We start from the raw sequence: 22,988 nt of genomic DNA, 5'->3' as shown, positions 1-22,988 counted from the left end.
GGGAAAAACCACAAGGCTACTTTTTTTATTTTGATAAATCTCTTGACATGGGTAAAGAGCTTTCCTCACATCCCAAATTTTAATTTTGTTTACATTGCAATGAGAAGTGTGCATGACAAGTTGATGTCACACAATGTGAAACTGAAAGCAGTCCTCGCAAATTGCTTTCACTTTGATAAATGTCCCGGGCACCGAATCAAAGGGACAATCTCCCATTTCTAACTATCTCTCCCTAGTCGATCCCTGCTTGGGGATCATTACAGTTGAGTGACACCAAGCAGGGATCCACCCGCTGGCACCAGAGATTGCTTTTGGGTGGTACAGTCCCCCTCCATGTGCGGGCTAGTGTTCCCCCAGTTAAAAAAATAAAAATAAAACAGTGTTTCTTTCCCCTAGTGTTTAAACCCAATGTGTCCTCTACAAGGGGTGTGGGAGGGGTTGGGAAGTCCACTATAGCCAGGAATGTTTTCTTATCTGCACCGCCAAAAGAGCCCTACTGTTGCATTGGCCCTTATCCATTACAAAAAGCCCTAACAGTGGAGGATTTACCCCCAGTGTGCACTCCAGGGCCAGAAAGTCCAATGAATGCCAGGGATCATTTTATCATAAATGAATGGGGTGAGGACTGGTCTGTCAGCATACAAAGCCGCTCACCCACTCCTAGAGCCCCAATAGTATTTCTACTGCCCTCTGACCGAGAGCATACCCATTCCCTTGCCAAGCAAGAGGACATTTGGATTATTTTGGGTGTAGTTTTGAGATATGGGCAGAGAGAGGGTAAATCTCAATTTCCACTCTCTCACATACCATGATTCACTCAGCAACCAGGGAATTTTACCAGCTCTGGGAATTCTGAAAACCTCGAGACCAGGGAAATCCTGGATGGTGTAGGAAAATAGAACAATCTGGGTAAGAAAGCACAATGGGATCCACGGCAAGTCACACTAACTTAGACTCACCGGAGTGTTTAATTTTTAGAAATGCATAAATTTCTCTGGGTGCCAGATGAACCTGGATCCAAATACCAGTGTGATACAACTCTCTACATTTTATTCATCCCATAGACTGGGTCACACTAACAATCATTTCTACAAGGGTCAACTATACCTTACAAACTTTCGTCCTGATGATGGTCTTGGGATAGCACCGATAAGACCGAAACGTCGACACGCTTGTCCATGTCTGTATCAATTGACATCTATTGCTTTTGATTTACTGTTTATTTAAACCAGAAGTCATTGTTATTAGTCATATGGACTGGACCTTTATCTTTTGTATCAATGGAATGAATGTCTTTTTTTCTCATAATTAGATATGGTATCAATTTAGTTGATTGTGAACCCATACAATTTTATTCAAAAAAACAAATAATAAGTCTTTTTTGAAATACAATTCCCTGTGTTGCTTTTTCTTTTTCTTTTCCTTTTCTTGAGCTAGTGTGGTAGCTCATCTGGTTCTCTCCTAAATAATAAGGTGAGACAAAACAAATTCAGCAGCTGATGTCCTATGCTTAAGTTTCCAAGTAGTACAGATCTTATTCGTTGTAAATTATTTGTTAAAAGTAAAACCCTTGCCAGCATTGTATAGTGTCATAAGAACTCACTGCCCCCTAACCCCTCTTACCAGTATCCGTGACTGGTCTGTGTTTGCTAGTAATCTGTCAGCAGAATGTAAATTGGTTGCTTTTGAGATTACACAATGCAAAGTCTTCACATAAAAGACCAGTTCGTAGCCCAACAGTCCACAGCATTTGAATATATTTTCAACATGTTCCCAAGTTGCACATTTCCTTCACAGTGACTGCTTCATGCCATCTCCCAAAGTGACTTCATCTGACGCTTGGTGCAGCTAGTTATTTATTGCACGTGCCATGTCGTCAAGATTTCCGGAAAAGAATCGCTTGGTGTGGCACGAAGCAATAAGGCAGCGGATGAATATTCACTTGTTTTAGAATTTCGGGGGGCACTAAAGTGCAGCACAATATAAAACTAGCAAAAGTGCACTTCAGTTGGTATTATCTAACTCATTCCTTAGCACACAATAAGCTGTATATACTACATAAGGTACAACCTATAAATATTAACATGTTTCCAACTGCCCCATGCAAAAAAAAGCCACAGGCACGGAGTAACTTTTATTAATTGTATAAATATTTATGAAAAAAAGCAAATCTCTCAAAATACATTTGCAAAGCAGTACCTTACTTTTATTACATACAACTTGAAGCCCTTTCACTGACTCCATAATTTTAATACACTAGCTAATACATCTTTAGCTAACTAGAAACTTCCATATAGCAGACACATGCCCTGCAGTACTGTTTACTGTCTGCGAGAAACATTCCTTTTTCTAATCTATCACACCATCTATATCTCTGTACACTCCTCTATACCCCCTCTCTTCTTTAACTCTCTGTGGCTCTCCCTCCACCACCCATTCTGTTATCACCTCCTCTGTGTTTACCCCACTTTATTTCTTTCTCGCTCTCTAGCCTTCTCTGCCTGTGTGCCCTGCTCTTTACACCAACACCCTTTGTGCCCCATCATGCTCCCTCTTTTTTACAGCCTACACCTGTCCGGTTTCCTATTGCCACACTCCCTCCTTTGCCTGCATTCTCTCTCCTCCTTTCTCGCAAACCTTCTCCAGCAGTTTCAAATCGTATTCTCTCACTTCCACCTCTTTTCTCGGTTTGATTTCCCTTTACATCTTCAATTAATGCCCCCATACGCCTTCCCCTCACCTTCACTCTTCCTGCCCACTCATGTTAACTCAGTCTTTACTTCCGCCCACAAATTCAAACCTTGGCCCTGCCTTTCCTCTCTTGACCCATCTTGGCTTCCCTACACCCCCCAACGTCTCACCCCCACAGCCATAGATTCTTTCCTCGCCCACTTCACAACCCTTAACTTTCCCAAACCGCTCCGCATTACCCGTTTATCCCTCACCCTGAAAATTTATTCTAACCCTCTTCCATATCTTCCCTCCCACACCCCCTTTCGCTGCCATCCCATACTCATTTGTCTCCCAACACCAACATTCTTTGAGTCCTATCTTGCCTTCACAGCCCTCAGTGGGTCCCCATCTCACTTCCACACCCCTCATAGGCTCCTTCCCTCGTGCATTCATACCCTCATTTTACTACCCACCCCATCCTCACCATGATACTTTGCCTCCCGCATTCCTCATCTCCTCCTTTACCACCTCACCACATCCTTCAAAGCCATGTCCATTTCTTCCTTCATTCACCTTCACCCCCTTTACTCTTCATTCCTTGTTCCTTCCGCTGCGTTCGCACAACGAGCATGAAAATTCTCATAGAAAAATAAAAACCAGAAGTGGACAAGGATGTATCAGTTTGCTAATGTCCACATTTATGGAATAAATGTATCCCACAATTTACAGCTTAAGCTACACTTTTTTTTCTCACGACTATTGTCACACTTCGACCGGTGTGAAGACAGTAAAATATTTAAATAGTATTTGCAGACAAAGAAGTGGAAAGTAGGTGGAAAATGAGCAAAACCTGTTTAAAAGATATTAGAACATTGGAATGTTGGGAGCTCCATTGAAAACAATGGAGTGCTCTGGGCTTATAATGGCTGGTATAAGCCTGGAGCTCCAACATTCCAATGTTTCTTTGTTCACAGCTCTGGCTGTGAACAAAGGCTTCAGGAAACCTGAGGGGATTCCAATCCCCCCACGCTTCCAAAAGGCTTTTTTATTGTTAGAACATTCTGCCCTCTAGTGGCAGAATGTTCTAATAGCCTTATAGCCCTTTGTAGATGGGCTATACTGGCTGTTAAAGTCCCTCCCTCTCCCTTGTTAAAGGTCCCTCGCCTTCGGCTCGGGCCTTTAATGTTGGAGAGGGCCTTTAATAGCCGGTATAGCCCTCTACGGCGGACTATAAGGCTATAACTTAGTCAATAGGTCTCGCCTTTGGGACCTTATAAGTGTTTAGCCATGCAACATTTGATGTTGTTGCACCAAGGATATTGTGCAGGATAACTTCAGCACAATATCGTTGGTGCAACAACATCAAATGTTGCATGGCTAAACACTTATAAGGTACAAGGTTTAGCTATGTACAGCTGACGTTGTTGCACCAAGGATATTCTGCTGCAAAACGAAATACTTATAAGGTCCCAAAAGCGAGACCTATTGGCTATGCTAATGCTTGTTATGAGTTGGAAAGACTTTTCTGATTTTCTAAAGGGCTCTTGTAATAATAAACGGTAGCTTGCGGATGCTAACCCTGCGATTGTGCGAAACACAGGCTATTGAACTGCAAAAAAATAACTTTGTACATCAGGCCATAATGTAAACAGACACAACTAGGCTTAAAGGTAATTGCCGTGACTTGACTCTCTGCCATGATGTAGGGATTGCATTGCCCCCTAAACAAGCATTTGCAATGCAATAGGTCTCGCATTTGGAAAGTTTGAGCTATTGGTATTGTAAATGACAAACTTTTCATTTATGTTTTATTTTTGAAAATAGCGAAATTAATAGCTTTGACATTTACAATGCCAGTAGTTATAACTTTCGCAAATGTGACACCTAAAGCATTTGTAATGCAATATGTGTTGTATTTACGTGACTTACATGTATTGATATTACAAATAACAATGGCTTTTAATTTTTTTTCAATAATTAATACTTAAATAAAAGTTATTGTCATTTATAATGGCAATAGCTTAAAGTTTTGTAAATAACTTTTGTGAAGATTATGTTCAGTGTATTTTACTGTGACGAAAATCCAAGAACAGAAGTGAAATATTAACATATTTTTGTTACATTTGTAATAAAGCTTGAAACATTGAGAGAACATATTTGAGCCAGGTGTAATTAAATAGTTAAACAGATTGATGCTGTGGTAGTGCTAATTGATGTTGTGATGGCGAACGAGTGATGCTGTGGCATTCAGTGATGCTGTGGTAGCGCATAGTAATGTTGTGGTGCCCCTGAGTGACGCTGTGGTAGTGCGGAGTGATGCTGTTTGCTATCCTATGTTTTGTTTTGTTATGCTATGCTATGCTATGCTATGTTTTGTTATGCTATGCTATGTTTTGTTATGCTATGCTATGCTATGTTTTGCTATGCTATGCTATGCTATGTTTTGTTATGCTATGCTATGTTTTGTTATGTTATGCTTTGCTATGTTTTGTTATGCTATGCTATATTATGCTATGCTATGCTTTGTTATGCCTTGTTATGCTATGCTTTGTTAAGCTATGCTTTGTTATTCTATGCTTTGTTATTCTATGCTTTGTTATGCTATGCTTTGTTATGCTATGCTTCGTTGTGCTCTGCTTTGTTATGTTATGCTGTGTTATGCTATGCTGTGTTATGCTGTGTTATGCTATGCTGTGTTATGCTGTGTTATGCTATGCTGTGTTATGCTGTGCTGTGTTATGCTATGCTGTATTATGCTGTGCTGTGTTATGCTGTGCTGTGTTATACTGTGCTGTGCTGTGTTGTGCTGTGTTGTGCTGTGCTGTGTTGTGCTGTGCTGTGTTGTGCTGTGCTGTGCTGTGTTGTGTTGTGCTGTGTTGTGCTGTGTTGTGTTGTGTTGTGTTGTGCTGTGTTGTGTTTTGCTTTGCTTTTCAATGCTATGTGTTGTTGTGTTTTGTTATGCTATGTTTTGTTTTGCTATATTTTGTTATACTATGTTTTGTTCTGCTATGTTTTGTTCTGCTATGTTTTGTTCTGCCATGTTGTGTTGTGCTATGTTGTGTTGTGCTATGTTTTGCTTTGCTATGCTTTTCAATACTATGTTTTGTTATGTATGCTATGTTTTGTTCTGCTATGTTTTGCTATGCTTTTCAATGCTATGTTTTGTTATGTATGCTATGTTTTGTTGTGTTATGCTATGTTTTGTTATGTTATGTTATGCTTTGTTCTGCTATGTTGTGTTGTGTTTTGTTATGCTATGTTTTGTTCTGCTATGTTTTGTTGTGTTTTTTATTCTATGTTGTGTTTTGCTATGTTTTGTTTTGTTATGTTATGCTATGCTTTGCTATCCTATGTTTTTTTGTCATGCTATGCTATGCTATGTTTTGTTATGCTATGTTTTGTTATGCTATGTTTTGTTATGCTATGTTTTGTTATGCTATGCTGGTGAGGGTGAATGTATGTGAGTGTGTGTGAGGGTGAGTGAGTGTGTGTGAGGGTGAGTGGGTGTGAGGGTGAGTGGGTGTGTGAGGGTGAGTGGGTGTGTGAGGGTGAGAGGGTGTGAGGGTGAGTGGGTGTGTGAGGGTGAGTGGGTGTGTGAGGGTGAGTGGGTGTGTGAGGGTGATAGGGTGTGAGGGGGTGTGTGAGGGTGTGTGAGTGAGGGGGTGAGGGTGCGTGAGGGTGCGGGGGTGTGAGGGTGAGTGAGGGGGTGTAAGGGTGAGTGAAGGGGTGTGAGGGTGCGTGAGGGGGTGTGAGGGTGAGTGAGGGGGTGTGAGGGGGTGTGAGGGTGCGTGAGGGGGTGTGAGGGTGCGTGAGGTGGTGTTAGGGTGCGTGAGGGGGTGTGAGGGTGAGTGAGGGGGTTTGATGTTGAGTGAGGGGGTTTGAGGGTGAGGGGGTGTGAGGGTGACTGAAGGGATGTGAGGGTGTGTGAGGGTGAAGGGGTGTGAGGGTGTGTAAGGTGTGAGGGGGTGAGGGGGTGTGAGGGTGAGTGAGGGGGTGTGAGGGTGAGTGTGGGGTGTGAGGGGGAGTGAGGGGGAGTGAGGGTGAGGGTGTGAGGGTAAGAGGGTGTGAGGGTGAGGGGATGTGTGAGGGTGAGGGGTGTGAGGGTGTGGGGGTGTGAGGATGAGGGGGTGTGAGGGTGTGAGGGTGTGTGTGAGGGGGTGTGTGAGGATGTGGGGGTGTGATGGTGAGGGGGTGTGAGGGTAAAAGGGTGGGTGAGGGTGAAAGGGTGTGTGGGGGTGAGAGGGTGTGTGAGGGTGAGAGGGTGTGTGAGGGTGAGAGGGTGGGTGAGGGTGTGGGGGTGTGTGAGGGTGAGGGGGTGTGAGGGTGAGGGGATGTGAGGGTGAGGGGATGTAAGGGTGAGGGGATGTGAGGGTGAGGGGATGTGAGGGTGCCAGGAGGAGCAGCTGACGAATGGTAAGCGAGGAAGCAAGAATGACGTGGGAGTCTACCAATGGTAAATAAAGGTAAGTAATGGGCAGGCTCTAAGCTCCCTTTTTAGGATAATTGTTTTTGCTGACAGCGCATGCTCTCTTTAGGTGAAACCTAAAAAAGGGCGAGACAGCACTGAAGAAGGCTTAAGAGGATAAAGAGAAGGAAAGGCAACAGAGGATGTTCAGAGCACAACAGAGGAAAGAGAGCAGGGAAAGACAATATAAAGAAGAGAGAAACAGGAAGACAACAGGGAGGGAGTAAAATCACCTCGAAGAACAGAGAGCTGGGAGAGAACAGATCCGTAGGAGAGAGAAGGGAAGACAGAGTGGAGCACACCGGAAAGAAGGGAAGGAGAGGAAAGGTGGGCGGTAGAGAGAAGAAAGACTGCAGAGAAGGAATGGAGCTCAGCTAAGGACCCACAGCTGGGAGAGGGCAGCCCTGTAGGAGACAGAAGGGGTGGACAGAGAAGAAGGGAGAGATATACCTGTTGAAGACAGGGGGGAGGAGACAGCAGGGAAGAACTGAGGGATCGCAGAGGAGAAAAACATCAGAGAGAGGTAACATTATGAGGAGAGAGAAAGGAGTGAACAGGCGGGGCGCCACAAAAGACAGAGGACAGGGACAGACAAAACAGCTGGAAATAGAATGAAAGACAGCAGACAAGCAGTGGAGTAACAGATGAGGGAAAGCAAGGAGAGGCTACGTGGGTAGTCAATGCAAGGAAAGACCGCAAAGAAGGACTGCAGCATGAGAGCGCCTAGGAAATAAACCGAGAGGAACTGCAAGACTAAGTGAGAAAGGAGAGTCAAAGAGCAGAAAAGTGGGATGAGGAAGACGAAAATAAATGAATAAGGAGGAAAGAATGAGGCTAGAGGCAAGGAGATGAAAGGAGTGAGTGACAGACTGAAAATAAAAGGGCAAGGGAGAGAACGGAGAAGTTAGACAAAGTAGGCAGAGGACGTATGGAAAAGAGAGAGGGGTGATTGAGCGGAAGGTGAGAGAGGGAACAGGAGCAAACATTGTGTAGGAGCAGAAATACTGGCAGCGCTGCACAAATCAACATTACATACAAGTGTTTCACAAAATTACATAACGTTGTATAATATAACAACATAACATAAACAGCACAACATGGAATGTTAGGAGGAAAGGTGGGGAAAGGAAGCAAGAGAGTGGGGGAAGAACTTAGAAGGGATTGAGGAGAAATATGAAACAAGTAAATAAAGGCTCACAAGAGCGAGGCCAGCAAGTTCGGGAGCGCATTCCTTTTAAGTCTGATGGGGGATGCGGGGGATGCGGGGGAGCGGCTTCCTTTCAAGTCTGATGGGGGGGGTCGGGGGAGAAAATGGCTCGCCCCCAGCGCACATGCACTGGCCATAATCCGCATTCCAAAGCCCTCTGGCAGGCTTTCCTGGAGCCCCTACATAATTCTCGCCAGAGCAATGTGCAAGCGCATTGGCTCAGCGAGACCTAAAAAGCATCTGTCACCGACCATGAGAGTGGGTCCATAAACAGGGTGTCTGGTTTGCCTTTTTTATGGAGTTATTGTTTAAATTAACCCATGTTCTGCCTGCCAACAATCGCATGCAAATCGCAACGCAGTGTGTGATTTTACTTTTTGACGATGATGCTATTTTTTATATACTTGTACCTGCTCTCTTCACCCTCCAGTAGCTTCCTGTAGGTGGCGATTTCAATGTCCAAGGAAAGCTTGACATTCAGGAGTTCCTGGTACTCGCGCAGTTGCAGTGCCATGTCCTCTTTTGCTTTTTGTAGCGCTGCCTCCAAATCTGTCAGTTTTTCCTTTGCATCCTTAAGAGCGAGTTCTCCCCGCTCTTCTGACTCTGTAATGGCGGTCTGCAATTTAATAATCTAGAAAAAGAAGAGAAAAAACATGTGCATTCTTTATTTAGAATGTATTTTTTGTAATTTTTTTAATGTATAACATACTCATTTTAAAGTGTGCCCCTCTTAGCATATAACTTCGTGCTCGGACCAGAATTGGAACCATCTTAGGTGGTGTTTATATTTTTGGTGTAGCCTCAGCTGAGTATCCCTCCCACTCAACCGACCTTACTTCAGCAGTATGTAACTTGCCCCCAGAAACCAATTCTCTGTCTTTCTCCTGCTCTTTATGGAAGTGTGAGGGAAACCAAACCTTTTTTATTTGCTTTCCAGGTGTATGTGGTTAATGATATGGTATGCGTTGTAGCAACCTCTTTTCGATACATGTTCTCAGACAGCTATCCTCCCTATATGTATATTCCAAGACCGGAGTTCAGTTTAGTAAGACAGTACAGAAGAACATTTTTGTCTGATACATTCGTCTTCATTGTTACCCCGTGATGGTAAAGCGAAGACAATTGTATGTGTTGAACATTTCTTAATAAAATACTTTGAAATCAAAATATTGTTTTTTTTTTTAAATGTTGTCATTTTCATTATGTTCGGGCTTTGAGGCCGCTTTAGCTGTTTTACTAGGCATTTAAAAAAAATCATTCATAATATGCATATAGGGTGGGGACTTTTGTTCAGTGGACTTCTTCTGTTGCTCGTGCTCTGTTACATACATTGCCATTCAAATTATGCTTCACCCGCCACAGCATGCAAAATAATGTATTTTTTTCATCAGTGACAAAACTGTTTCGGAAGGCGCTTTCTTATGTATTTATTTTGTACCTTTAAGTAACAGCTATTTATTACTCATTGTTGTGTCTACACGTCGACGCCCAGTTAGATGGTGATTTATTTTCCGTTTTAATTTCGAAGTTGCTATTACAAAGTGGGCAACTGACATTGAAACATCAGAGTTGCCTACGATTTGAGTCTTGATTCAGTATTCTTGCTCCTTCACAAAAATAAAATGCGTGGCACACTGAGGGTTGATAATTAAATAACATAACAAATACAACGGCTAAATCAGTTAATATTTTTTAAATTTCACATTTTATTACAAGCCTTTAGTATCCACGTTAATGTGACACGCCTTTAGTATCCACGTTAATGTGACAACATACTTTTTCCTTTTTATTTTTCTGGCATGTACTTGCAATAAGAATGGAAAAATAACCATTGTACCGGATTGTCAAGGTGAGGCCTTTTGTGCTTTGCTATTGCTTGTTCAATTTGTCTCTTCCCGTCCAATATTTCTGCATGTTCTGACTGTGGAGACTGATTGTAAACAAAAGAACAAGCACGTGGCCTTTTTCCTAAGCTTTAAGCCTACTCCCAAGTCAGTTAACCAGGATAGATTTTGTACTGCTCTGAACCATCTGAGGGTCCATCCACCTGGTTGGCAGCTCTTAGGAAATGTAAGAGGAAGCACATGCAATATGTACAGGGTAGTTGAGTTGAGGACTACCTTAGGTGAGTGTACTTGTACCTTTGTACTCACTCTTCTTCAATCAAATGCAACCCTCACATCTCTATGTCTGTAAGGTCTTAATAAGGTGCTAGAAGAAATAATCCACGATGGTATCATTGGGAAACAAATTATGTTTTGACACCAGTAGTGCTCAAGGAGTGTTCCTAGAGGTCTCAATGAAGATAAGAAGCTACGGAAGAGAAACTTGGCAAAAGTGTCCAAGAATCCTCTGTAGAATATTCTAAAATGCATGTAAATCCAAGGGGTATATTCACGCTATAGTGCCAGATTAAAAGAGAAGTGACTTTCTCCCTACCATCCGGACTTCTCCTCGGAGTGCCAGTAGGTCATTTCTAACCTCTTAGCACATTTTCTTTTATGTGAGTTGGTAAGTGTTCTCAAGGCTTTTGGTCTGTTATTGTTCCAAACGGGTTTTCATTCTCTCTTGTAGGACTCTATTCCTAGGAATTTGGGAAAACGACATAGTTCAGCTACAGGAAGTACTGATAACCCAGGTATTAGTACTTCCAAGTTGCTGCAAAACTGTGCAATTATGCTATGTCTACTGTGAATTAGCTTTATGCATTGATTTCCATTTGTTAAGTCAGGCTTGACAGTGTTTATGTCATGACCTTCTGTGACCAACAGAAAAATAGCTTCTAGCAGCACTACTAAGAGAGGGCCTAGACTCCACCCACTTGCTCCTTACTTTGAGTACAGCATTAGGTTGGGAAGAAGATGTCTGCTTCCACGAAAAAGTACAGTGATCAGTGTGTGACTGATACAGGAGTGTACAGTGAGTTTGTGAGTGCTGAAGGAGTTGTGTGTGACTGCAAGGTGTGAGAGTGCAAAGTAAGCGGTGTGTAAGTGCAGAGTTAGCTGAGTGTGAGTGCTGGGTGAGCGGTGTGATAATGTCGGGTGAAACAGTGTGCTTGTCTAAGTGGAGAGGTGGGTCTATACAAGTGCAGTATGAGAATTATGCATGTATTCGTGCAGAGAGAGCAGTTTTCTCATGTGAGTAGAGGTCTGGGTCTGATTGAATTCAGGGTGAAGGTTGTGCTGGTATGAATGCAGGGTGCGTGGTGTGTGAGTTCAGGATAAATGGTGTGTAAGTACAGTGTAAGTACAGGGTGAGGGCATGAGCGGGTAGATTTGAATGAAGGGTCGAAGTTATATCCATATAAGTACAGGGGATGTGCTGTGTGAATGCAGGGTGAGATGTGCTTCTGATAGAGACTTCTGTTAGACTTCCAGCCTCAGATTCCTTACCAATGAATATCCCCAGGCGGCAGACCGGATCCGGAAGATTTTTGATCAGTACTCCTGTGCGCCAGTAGTAGGGGTGGGCGGAACTCACTGAGATTCATTCTGCAGAATTCCGCTGTGTTACATGAAATCTCTGTGAACAAGAAATGCTTGTGCTGAGTTCAAGCGTCCGGTGCATTTTCCACACTGCAATATCAGCGCAAACGGCAGAACGTGGAATGCTAAAGGGCGCTGCTAAAGGTAGCTTTCTCACAGCGAGCGATTGCAACAACTGTGTTGAGAAAATCTCACCAGGTGTCCTCCTAGAGCCCGAAAATCATGCTAGAGGATGCCAGTTTTCATTCGCAGTAGCCAACTTACCATTGGCGAGCTGCGTGAGAGAAAAAATTCTGCCATGCAGCTGTTGGAAGAGTTCAGCCGGAACTCTGCATTGCAATCAGAAAGCAAAGTCACCTGCACTCCACGTACTTTGCTGGGAAAGCAGAATTTATTGCCCACCCTTGGCGGGTAGGTGGCATTGCTCTGTTCTGCGTTGGTGTCGTCCATGTTTGAAGTGACGTGTGCAGTACCTATATAGGTACCTCCTTTATGCATTGACATCAATTTGTTCCTTTCCATGCCAGATAGTGCTGATCAGTATTGAGCCACCCTTCAGTCACTATTTGACTGGACTTTTTTTTAACTTTTTGTCGACATTTTTCAGATTTAATTTTCTGGTGGGAGGATGTCGCCTATGAAACTGGCTGGTTTCAAACCATGTGGAGCCTGTAGCCGGCACATGTAATGACAGACCCCAACTTGGTGTGTTTGTGGTGCCTGAAGCCGGTATACTACTCCAAGGTGTGTGAGGACTGCTGTGCCATGCACTTGAAGGCACAGAGGGTGCTCTCTCAAGTTACTTGATGTCCAACATCGGTCTACTCTGCGACACTTGAGGTCCCATTCTCGTGGGAAGTCGCGGGATAGTTCGTTGAATCCTTCTCGCCATTCATCGTCGCATTCGTAGTCTTTGGGGAAGTCCCAGAGCCATAAAAAGTCAGGGAATTCCAAACACTTATCGACTTCCTTGCGCGTCCATATAAGTCATCTGGTGGTACCATGGAGTGTCGACCCACCAGGTCCTGCGAATCAGCAGGGTCTGAAATTTGGTCCACTCCACGCTTCCCTGATTTTGACAGAGTAACCTCCACCCAATTAAAGGACTTTTATGAGACCATGTGTCTAATTTTTGGGTGGCCCAGCAGCTCTGGAGTGCCTTAGGGCCCGGTGGGGGGTGGCCCCCGAGTAGAACCTGTGCCTTATTCAAAAGATAGGTCTGGAAGGGGGAGACGTGGAGGGGGTCTATGAACCATTATGGAGAAAAACCTATTGAGGAGGACAACTAGTGTGAGGAACTCGGTAAGGCCAGTAGATTAGATACCTCACTTGACACTGGCCTAGTTTCCCCTTTGACTGCGGCTACAGAGGCTGGTGCCTCTTTTTTTAATGGTGGTGCAAAAGTAGGCCTGGGCGTAGTGTGCGTAGTGGGGATTCGCGGAGCTACGCGAAGTGGGCGAGAAACTATGCCCACCTCCGCACTCCGCGTAGCCCCACTACGCAAACACCACTGGCCGCCAGCCCCGCCACCCGCCTCCCTCCCGCCCTCCCTAAATACTTTCAATTAAAGGAGTAAAATAATTAAAACGCACTTACCTTGCCCGCCGCTGCCCGCCGCATCCCCGGGGCTCGCTATCTTCCGTCTTCCGTCTTGTTTACTAATGCGCATGCGCGGGCGGCCGCGCATGTGCATTAGTAAACAAGACGGAAGACGGAAGATAGCGAGCCCCGGGGACGCGGCGGGCAAGGTAAGTGCGTTTTAATTATTTTACTCCTTTAATTGAAAGTATTTAGGGAGGGCGGGAGGGAGGCGGGTGGCGGCCAGCTACGCTCCGTCTGCGGAGCGTGCGCAGTGCCGCCTGGCTCCGCCCGCTCCGCAAAATGTGGAGTAGGCGGCACTACGCACACTCCGTGCACGGAGCGTAGCTGGCCGCCCACCCCTATGCAAAAGGCAGCTGAGGTCCTAGACCCCAACCTGCCCTCAAAACTAATAATCTGACAGAGGTGCTTCAGCTGGGAATTTCCCCTCAGAACCTTTACTTCCATTTAATGAAGCCCGTACAGAAGTCATACTGGGCCCGCTCAAGCCTTGTACAGGGCCCCTGTGAATAGGACAATTGCCCGCTGCCTTCGCCCACTCGAGGGAATCCCATTTTCCTTACCCTTCACCCCAGAGAGCTTGGTGGTTTAAACCTCACGAACCCGCATTCACCCTGGTACATTCCCTACCACCCCACCAGATAGGGAATCTAAGAGGCTGGACACCTTCAGTAAGAGAATGTTCTCTTTACTCAGCCTCGCACTGCGGTAAGTGAATACCACATGTGTGTTGGACCAATATTACAGTACTCTTTGGGATTCGGATCACAAATGCTGCCTGTGATCCCGAAGGAGGCTCAGGCCATACTCACTCATGAGGTAACCGACTGTAGAGATACAGCAAAGTTCTCCATCAGATGTGGACTTGACACAACAATCTAGTTAGGCAGAGTGATTTAATCATCGGTAGTCTTGCAATGCCACAGGTGGCTGAGAACATGTGTTTTTTCAGGGGGTGTCCAGGGTTGCTTCATGGACATGCCCCTTGATGGCTCTTGCGTATTTGAAGAAAAGGCGGATTCAGAGCATGCCTGCTTCAAGGACAGCAGAGCTATGGCAAGGTCCTTGGGGTTGTCTATGGCCCCTATCCACTTCAATCTGCTATCGGTCCCTTTCATGACTAAGGAAGATGTCTCCAGCCAGACACATACCCTCAGAGCCAACAGACTTCCCAGCTATTTTCTGATCGTGAGTGCGGTCCCAGCTACCACTTGCGACAGGCAGCCAGCTGTAAGGTCAGTCCACTGCGCCTTCAGTCACTGCCTCCAAGCCTCTTTACTCCACCCTTAGACCATTTTGGGCACCTAGTGGAAGGCAAGATAAGCCATCACCTCCCCCTCTGGCAGTCCATAACATCAGACTGATGAGTACTACAGATTCTCCAAAGGGGCTATTCCCTCCACTTTGTGACAACCCCTCCACCCATCCAACCCACTTATGAATGGCTAATGGAGGACCATCTCTCCTTGCTCCATCAAGAAGAGGAGGCTCTGTTGGACAAAGGTGCAGGCATCAGAAGTAGGTTGTGGTTGCTATTCCCACTACTTTCTGGTGCTCAAGGAGGATGAAGGACTCTGTACTGTCCTCTTTCTGAGCCTTCTCAACCTCTTCTTGAAGGAGGAATTTAAAATGTTCACTCGCCCAAGTGTGGTATGCCCTTTATCCGGGAGACTGAGTGGTAGCGTTGGACTTGCAGAATGCCTATTTCCACATCCCTGTAATGCTGGCCCACAGATGCTATCTGCTGTTCACGGTGGGCCATAAGCATTTTCAGTTCGCTTTGCTCCTCATCAGCCTTACCAGTGGCCCATGGGTGTTCACCAAGGTGATGGCGGTGGTTGCAGCCCATCTGTAGAGGTCAAGGATTTCAGTCTTCCCCTACCTTGATGACTGGTTGTTTAAGGCAGGCTTATCCCAAGCAGTCGTCTTCCACCTTCAGACTACAGTAAAATATTCTGCACTTGCTAGGTTCACTATCAACATGCCATAGCCACACCTGATGCCCTCTCAGATGCCCCCTTTCATTGGAACTGTTCTGGACAAGGTGCAGTTTTGGGTCTACCCTACTGAGCGGTGAGTCCCAGATATTCAGGCTATGATAACAATGTTTCAGCCTCTATCCTGGATTTCGGTGAGACTGACTCTGAAGCTGTTGGGCCTTATGGACTCCAGCATCCAACTGGTAACATGTTCCCACTGGCACATGGATCAGATCTCAGAAGGCACTGCAAAGGATCTGTAGTGGTTGTTGACGAACTTTGATTGGGTGAGTAGCAGACCCCTCTCCCTTTCCCTAACCAGGCTTGACTGTAGTGATGGATGTGTCACTTCTGGGATGGGTTGGCCATCTGGGGAAGGTAGAGATCAGATAACTCTGGTCTCTGATAGAGTCCAAGATCCATATAAACCTGCACGATCTTCGAGCGTCCGATTGGCAATAAAATTATTTCTTCCTTTAATCATTGAAAAGCTGGTGCAGACAACACCACCGCGATGTGGTACTACAACAAACATGGCAGAGTGGGGTGTACCTTCTGTCAAGAGGCACTGCACCTCTGGACATGGCTGGAACATCAGGGCATTTTCTTGGTGGTTTAACACCTGGTGGGCTCCCTGAATGCCAGGGCGGACAATCTCAGCAGAATATGCATTGTGGATCACAAATGCAATCTCCACTTAGGTTTTCCAAGGTCTCTTTCAGCAGTGGGGACAGCCTTTGGTTGGATCTGTTCGCCACCACTGAGAATGCTCAGTGTCAGCAGTTCTACACACTGGAGTTTCCGAGGTGGCTCTCACTCAGAGACGCTTTTCATCTCAAGTCTCACTACAGGACACCTTTCGGCCTATACCACTGTAGCCCAGAATTCTTAAGAGTAGCAGAAAATACCGGGCCCAAGTCATTTTTGTGGCTCTGGATTGGGCAAGGAGAGTGTGGTATCCTGAGCTGTTGAGCATAGCCACCAGTCCTCTAATCAGGCTGCCTTTTCAGGAGGATCTTCTGTCGCAGAAACAGGGCAGGGTCCTGCATCCAAACCTGCACACCCTACACCTCGTTGACTGGAGATTGAGCGGCATAGTTGACAGCCTTTTACCTACCTCCTGAAGTCTGTGATGATATTCTGGCAACCAAACGCCTGCCGTTGGGAAAAGTTTGCATCATTTCACAATGTCAGCCCCCTAACTGCACCTCTATCACAAGTTCAGTTTTTTGCACTGTTTCTGGCCCAACAGGGCTCTGCTTTGGGCACATTTAATGGTTACCTATCTGCCATCGCTGTGTTTTTGTGGTAGCTGGACCAACCTTCTCTCTTCAAATCAGCAGTTGTAGCTAGCTTCCTTAAAGGTCTATCAAACGTTTCCACCTAAACCATTTATTATGCCTCAGTGAGACCTCTACCTGATCCTTACTTTTCTCCTGTGTGCTCCATTTGAGCCTCTAACATATTTGTCCTCTTAGGCTGTTGACCATCGAATTTGACTTTTTAGTGACCATAAGATCGGCCAGGAGGGTCCGCGAACTCCAATCGCTCTCGGAGCACCCTCCTTATTCCACCTTTCACCCAGACAAACTGGTCCTCGAGACATGTGCATTCTTCCTTCCAAAGGTTTGAACTCCTTTCAATGCAGGCCAGAACATCACCCTACCTACTGTCTTTGCTCCTCCTCATTCCATCAAAGAAGAGGTGAGACTCCATCGCCTGGACCCAAAAAGAGTTTTGTTGTACTACCTTGACCGCATGAAAGAGTTCCGGGTGGACGATCAACTCTTCGTGGGTTATATGGGAGCAAAAAAGGGGAAAGTTGTACAGAAAAGAGCATCTCTCAATGGATTGTCCTGTGTATTAAGATCTGATACGCATTGGCCAAGAAACAGCCCCCTGAGGGCCTGCATGCTTACCCTACTAGAGCCAAGGCTGTGACCACTGCTTTAGTGCGCATCATTCCTATTTTGGATAACTGTTAGGCAGTGATGTGTTCCTCCCTCCACATGTTCACAAAACATTACTGCCTGGACAGTCAGGTCTGTTGTGAGGGGCACTCTGTTCGTTCGGTCCTGAAGGACTTTTTGGTTGGATCGGATTCGCAGTATCACCTCCGGGGAGGTATTGCCTTGGTATCTATTCATAGGTAAGGAATCTGCAACAAGAAGTCTCTATCATGTGAAAAAATTACTTGCCTTCAGTAATGCCTTATCTGGTACATACTCTGTCTAACTGCAGATTCCTTACCAATACTCTCCACTCTGCAAAACGGTTCAGGTAAGATGCCTTAGTCTTTTCCACACCAGTGGTCAATTCTCATTGTGGCTCTGCGCTCCTGCTGTAGAAGGTTGCAAAAGTAACTAAAATCAGTACACCAAGGTGGCACCTATATAGGTACAGCGCATGTCACTTTCAGCACAGACGCCGCCGACACAGAGCTCAACGATGCCACCTACCGGCACACAGAGGTACTGCTAGAAAACCTTCTGGATCCAGTCTGAGGCCTGGGGATATTCAAAGGTAAAGAATCTGTGCTAGATAGGATCTTTATCAGATAAAGTGTTACCAAATGTAATTAACTTGTTCTTCTGTGAAGTGTCAGTTGTCAGTGGTGTGCCTGTGTGAGGCCAGGGCAAGCGATGTACCTGTCTGAGGCTGCACAACATAGTCATCCGAATGCTGCTCTCAGATGGATCACTTCGTTCCTCACAGGAAGAATACAAAAAGTCCACTTCCACCTCTGAGCCCAAGGAAATCATCTGTGGAGTACCGCAAGGTTCCTCACTACTCTGCCCCACCCTCCTCAAACATCATATGCTATGCCTTAAACTTACAACTTATCCTCTCCCTCTCTGGAGACACCACTAACAACAAGATCAACACCCACAACTGCATGACAAACATCACCAACTGGACAAAGGATAACTGCCTGAAGCTCAACATGGTTAAGACAGAGGTACTGAATTTTGGAAACAAAAGTTCCCTATGGGACTCATCTTGGTGCCCCTCAGAACACCGACCTACTCCTACCCCCACTGACCTTGCTAGGAACCTAGGCATCATTCTGGACAACGAGTTAACCATGATGACTCAGGTTAACTGTCTCCTCCTCCTTCAGCCTCTGCATTCTTCGTAAAATATTCAAATGGCTACCCCAAAGCTCAAAACACACCATCACCCAGGCCCTCTTCTCCAGCCAACTTCACTATGGCAATGCTGTCTAGGCAGGGATCACAGTTCACCTCCTCCAACGACTGTAGACCAAACAGAACGCTGCAGCCAGACTCGTCCTGGATCTCCATAGACAAACCCACATCACCCCCTACCTCAGGGAACTCCATTGGCTCAGTGTACAGGATAGATGTCAGTTCAAGCTACTGATCCATGCGTACAAGACCCTACACAACTGTGGACCTGCCTACTTGAACCATCGCCTGACCTTCCATCAGCCCGCCAGACACGTCTGAATCCCTTTCTCTAACCCTCAACCCCCACATCCGATGTAGCAGATGCAGAGGTTGCTCCCTCTCCTACCTGTAAGGGAAGACATGGAATGAGCTACCCTTTCATCTATGGACCTCCCCATATCTTCCAGAGTTTCTAAGGTCCCCGAAGACCTGGCTATTCGACTAATCAACAGGACCCTGCCTGCACCTGGATACCCTCATTGTCGACAAGAAGCACTCTACAGATCTACTGATTGATTGGTCGATTGAGTGCATAGTGAGCAATGTGCCTGTGTGAGTGCAAGATTGGGTCTGTATGAGTACAGACTGAGGTGTGGCCGTGTGAGAGCAAGGTCAGCGGTGTGCCTGTGAGTGCAGTGTGAGTGGCACATCCAGGTAATTTCCCAGTGAGCGGTATATTTGTTTATGTGTAAGGGATAGTTCTGTATTAGCTAGTTGTGCACATGTGACTAAAGGGTGAGTCATGTTGGAGAGTAGTGTGAGTGGAATTAGAGGGCAGGGTGAGCTGTGTGCCTGTATGAGTGCAGGGGCGGGTCAGTATGAGTGCACAGTGAGTTATGATTGGTGTGTGAATGCAGGGTGATTTGTGCAGAGGTGGGTTTGTATGAGTGTGGGGTGAGTGGTAATGCTTGTGTAAGTGTAGGATGAGGGGTGTGCCTGTTTGAGCGCAAAGCGAGAGCTGTAACTGTGAGTGACGGATGTACCATGTTACTCCGCATACTTTTACTCCGCATACCGTTACAACGCGGTATTTACAACGCATACCATTACAACGCATAGCGCTTTGGGGTGCTGGATAGTGGTAAGTATAATTTACTATTCTAACTCCAGTCCCCGTGGACCCTAGGGAAGGTGTTGGATAGTAAATTATACTTATTCCCTATCCTAGAGCGCCCCCAGCACAATGCGTTGTAATGGTATGCGGAGTAAAAGTCGCGTTGTAATGGTAGTGCGGAGTAAAAGATGCGTTGTAACGGGTGTATACCGTGAGTGACTCATTAAGGGTTGGCAGGGTGAGTAGTGTGAGAAGGGGTTGGTCTGTTTCTGTGTGAGTGGTGAACCATTATGAGTGCCTGATGAGAGTTGTACCCATGTTAGTGCAAGGTGATTGGTGTATTAGTGCAGAGTGCATGGTTTGGGAGTATTGGTGTGAAGTGGTATACCTGTGTACGCATGGGTGGTGAAGTGCTACACCTGTAGCAGGGTCATAGGTGTGCCCAAATCAATGCAAGGTGAGGGTTCAGGGTGGGTGTGTATGAGAGCAAGGTGAGAGTTTTTTTGTGTGACTGCAGGGTCAGATCTGTGCATGTATGAGTTGAGGGGTGGATTTCTATGACTGTAGGGTGATAGTTGTGCCTATGTGAGTGTGTGTGGGCAATCTTCCTGCATAAATGCAGAAGTCGGTCTACATGATTACTGGATGAGCGGTGCACTTGGTTGAGTGCAGGGTGAGAGGTGTGCTAGCTTTGAGTGTGTGTGAGTGTTGAGGTAGTGGTATGTGAGTGCAGAAGGAGGAGTGTCTGTATTGGGTAACGGGTGTGCCTGTGTGACTGCAGAGTAAGCAGTGTGCCTTTGTTAGTTCATGAGTTAGACTGTATAAGTGCAGGATGCAGGTTGTTCCCACGTGAGTCAGAGTGAGTGGTGTGTGGGCACTGGGTTTGTAGTCTGGGAGTGCAAGGTAAATCATGTTGGATTTCAGGGTTCTGCAGTGTGCCTGTTAAAGTGCAGGGTGATGGGTGTATCCATGTGAATGTAGGGAGAGTGTTGTGCCAGGGGTGGTACACAGGCCCGTGCAGCCCCTGTGGCTTATGGAGTCCAAACCTTCAGGGGCCACTCACCCTTCAAGGGGGTTCATGTAGACTAAAGCTTTCGAATATTTGAGAGATAGTGGAGACTCAGGGGCCTGTTGTCACATTCTGCAGGCTGGGTCTATTATTTGTGGTAGGTCACTGTGTTGTGTCTGTGAATGTTATGAGGGGTGGGTCTATATGAGGGTACAAGGGGAGTTGTGAGCGGACTGAGTGAAAGTTGAGCGGTGTTTGAATGCAGAGGTGGGTCAGTATGAATACAGGATGAGTGGTGTGCCCTAATGAGGGTTGAGTATGCCATGTGCCTGTGGGAGTGCAAGGGTGGATCTGTAGGAGTGCTGGTTGAGTTGTACCCATGTGAGTGCAGTGAGCAGTGCGTGAGTACAGGATGACTTTTGTGCTTGTGAGTTGAATGCAATACAAGTGGTGTGTTTTCATAACTGCATTTGCGAGTGCAGATATGGGTCTGTATAAATACATGCTGATATTGGTGAGTAGTGTGTGTGTGATGGGTGAGCATTATGTGAGTGCATTGGTGAGTCTCTCTAAATGCAGGATGAGTGGTGTGGCTGGGTGAGTGTGGGGTGAGCAATGTGCTTCTTAGTGCATGGTGAGTGCAGGGTGAGTGGTGTCGGGTGCAGGGTTGGAACAGCGCTTCTGTATGAGTGGGAGAAGTGTGCATTTGTGAGTGTAAGGGAGTGACATGTCTGTGCGAATGCCAGAGGAGGTATGTGCCTGTAGGAGTTCAGGTTCTGGGATGGGGGAGGCCATACTGCCAGTCTTTGCTATTGACAATTTGTTCTCCCTTAAAGAAGTAGAGAATGCAATTAGCTCTGTACAATGCGGGAGGGCACCAGGGTTAGACGGGATACCCTCGGATATCTTCAAGCATGACATGAAGAGATGGGTGAGGTATATTTTTCTGCTGGGAAATGCTCTAGCCAAGGGGGGGGTGGTTCCCGAGTTATGGCAAGGAGCAATCATCATTCCCATTTACAAAAAGGGAGATCGTTCTCTCCCCGCCAACTACAGGCCCATAAGTCTGATAGCAACCATACAAAAAGTAATGGGGAAAATGGTTACAAATCAGCTTATGGATTGGGTGGATGACAACAACGCTCTTTCCCCATACCAGGCAGGATTCAGGCGGGCAACCAGCACAATTGACCAGGTCTTCCGTTTTACTATACTGCGGTGGAAGACGGTTCTGCTTGGCAGGGGCTGCCTGTATGTCGCATTTGTCGACTTGCGGGCGGCATTTGATTTGGTCCCCAGGTTTAAGTTATGGCTGGTCCTGCAAAAACTAGGCATTCCCGTTGAATTGCTTACCCTAATCATGCGTCTGCATGAATCCAATTTTGCAAGAGTTCAGTGGGGTGGGAATGGTGAGTCATCATCGGACTTCCGGGTGGAAAGGGGGGTCCGCCAAGGCTGCGCCATGGCACCCTTACTCTTTTCATTATTTATCAATGGGATTGTTGAGCGAATGTTAGAAGTGAGTATAGATGCACCATCGTTAGCGGGTGCCAGGGTCCCGATCCTGATGTTCGCTGACGATACCCTGATTATGTTAAAAACCCCTGCAGGGCTACAACGAGCATTAAACATATTTGATGTTTTTTGCAAAGAGCACGGCTTAGAAGTAAATGTGGGAAAGACGAAATTAATGGTCTTCTCCCCACGCCGTAAAATTCATCCCAAGGTAACCCTGAACAATAGTAAGCTAGAGATTGTCAAGGAGTTTACATATTTAGGGGTCCAAATAGCAGAGGGCTCGGGTTGGTCCCATCACCTGGAAAAAACGGCCTTAAAACACCAACAATTATCAGGTGCATTGCGGGGGGAACACAGAAAATCCAAGACCAAACCGATCAAACCTGTCCTTATAGTCTACGATGCAAAGGTCCTAGGTGTGACCTTATATGGTGCAGAGTTATGGGCTTGGGACAACCTCTTGACCCTACAGACATCTGAAAACAGGTTCTTTAGAGGGATCACAGGCCTTCCACAGAGCACCCCCCTAATACCATTGTTCCTGGAGCTGGGTAGACGGACAATTAGTGATAGAGCGCGATTGCGCCCTGTTCTCTATTGGAGACGACTCTGGACAACTCCTGAGATTAGGCAATATGCTGATGGTTTCCTTTCGATAATCAAGGAAGATAATTTCCACAAGATAAAGTGGCTAAAAAATTTAAGTGCCATGTTAACTAACCTGGGGTTTTCTAATCTTTGGACCAACCCGCAGGGGGAAGTCTTCCCAAGCAAGGAAGCCCTTAAATCCCAATATTGGGATTGGGTT

General features: G+C 46.0%; 1 protein-coding gene across 1 annotated transcript in view; it reads right to left on the bottom strand.

Annotated features, from left to right (window-relative positions):
* Nucleotides 1–22,988, bottom strand: part of LOC147748230 (keratin, type II cytoskeletal cochleal-like) — a 214,146-nt gene that overhangs the window by 30,379 nt on the left and 160,779 nt on the right. The window contains exon 7 of the mRNA XM_086959155.1: nt 8,756–8,976. Within this exon, the coding sequence (XP_086815281.1) occupies nt 8,756–8,976 (221 nt within the window). The remainder of the gene's footprint in view (nt 1–8,755; nt 8,977–22,988) is intronic.

This window comes from Lissotriton vulgaris, chromosome 1_1, assembly GCF_964263255.1.
Source record: "Lissotriton vulgaris chromosome 1_1, aLisVul1.2, whole genome shotgun sequence".
Classification (NCBI taxonomy): Eukaryota; Metazoa; Chordata; class Amphibia; order Caudata; family Salamandridae; genus Lissotriton; species Lissotriton vulgaris.
Note: the sequence above shows the minus strand (reverse complement) of the source record. Positions and strands in the feature narration are given on the sequence as shown.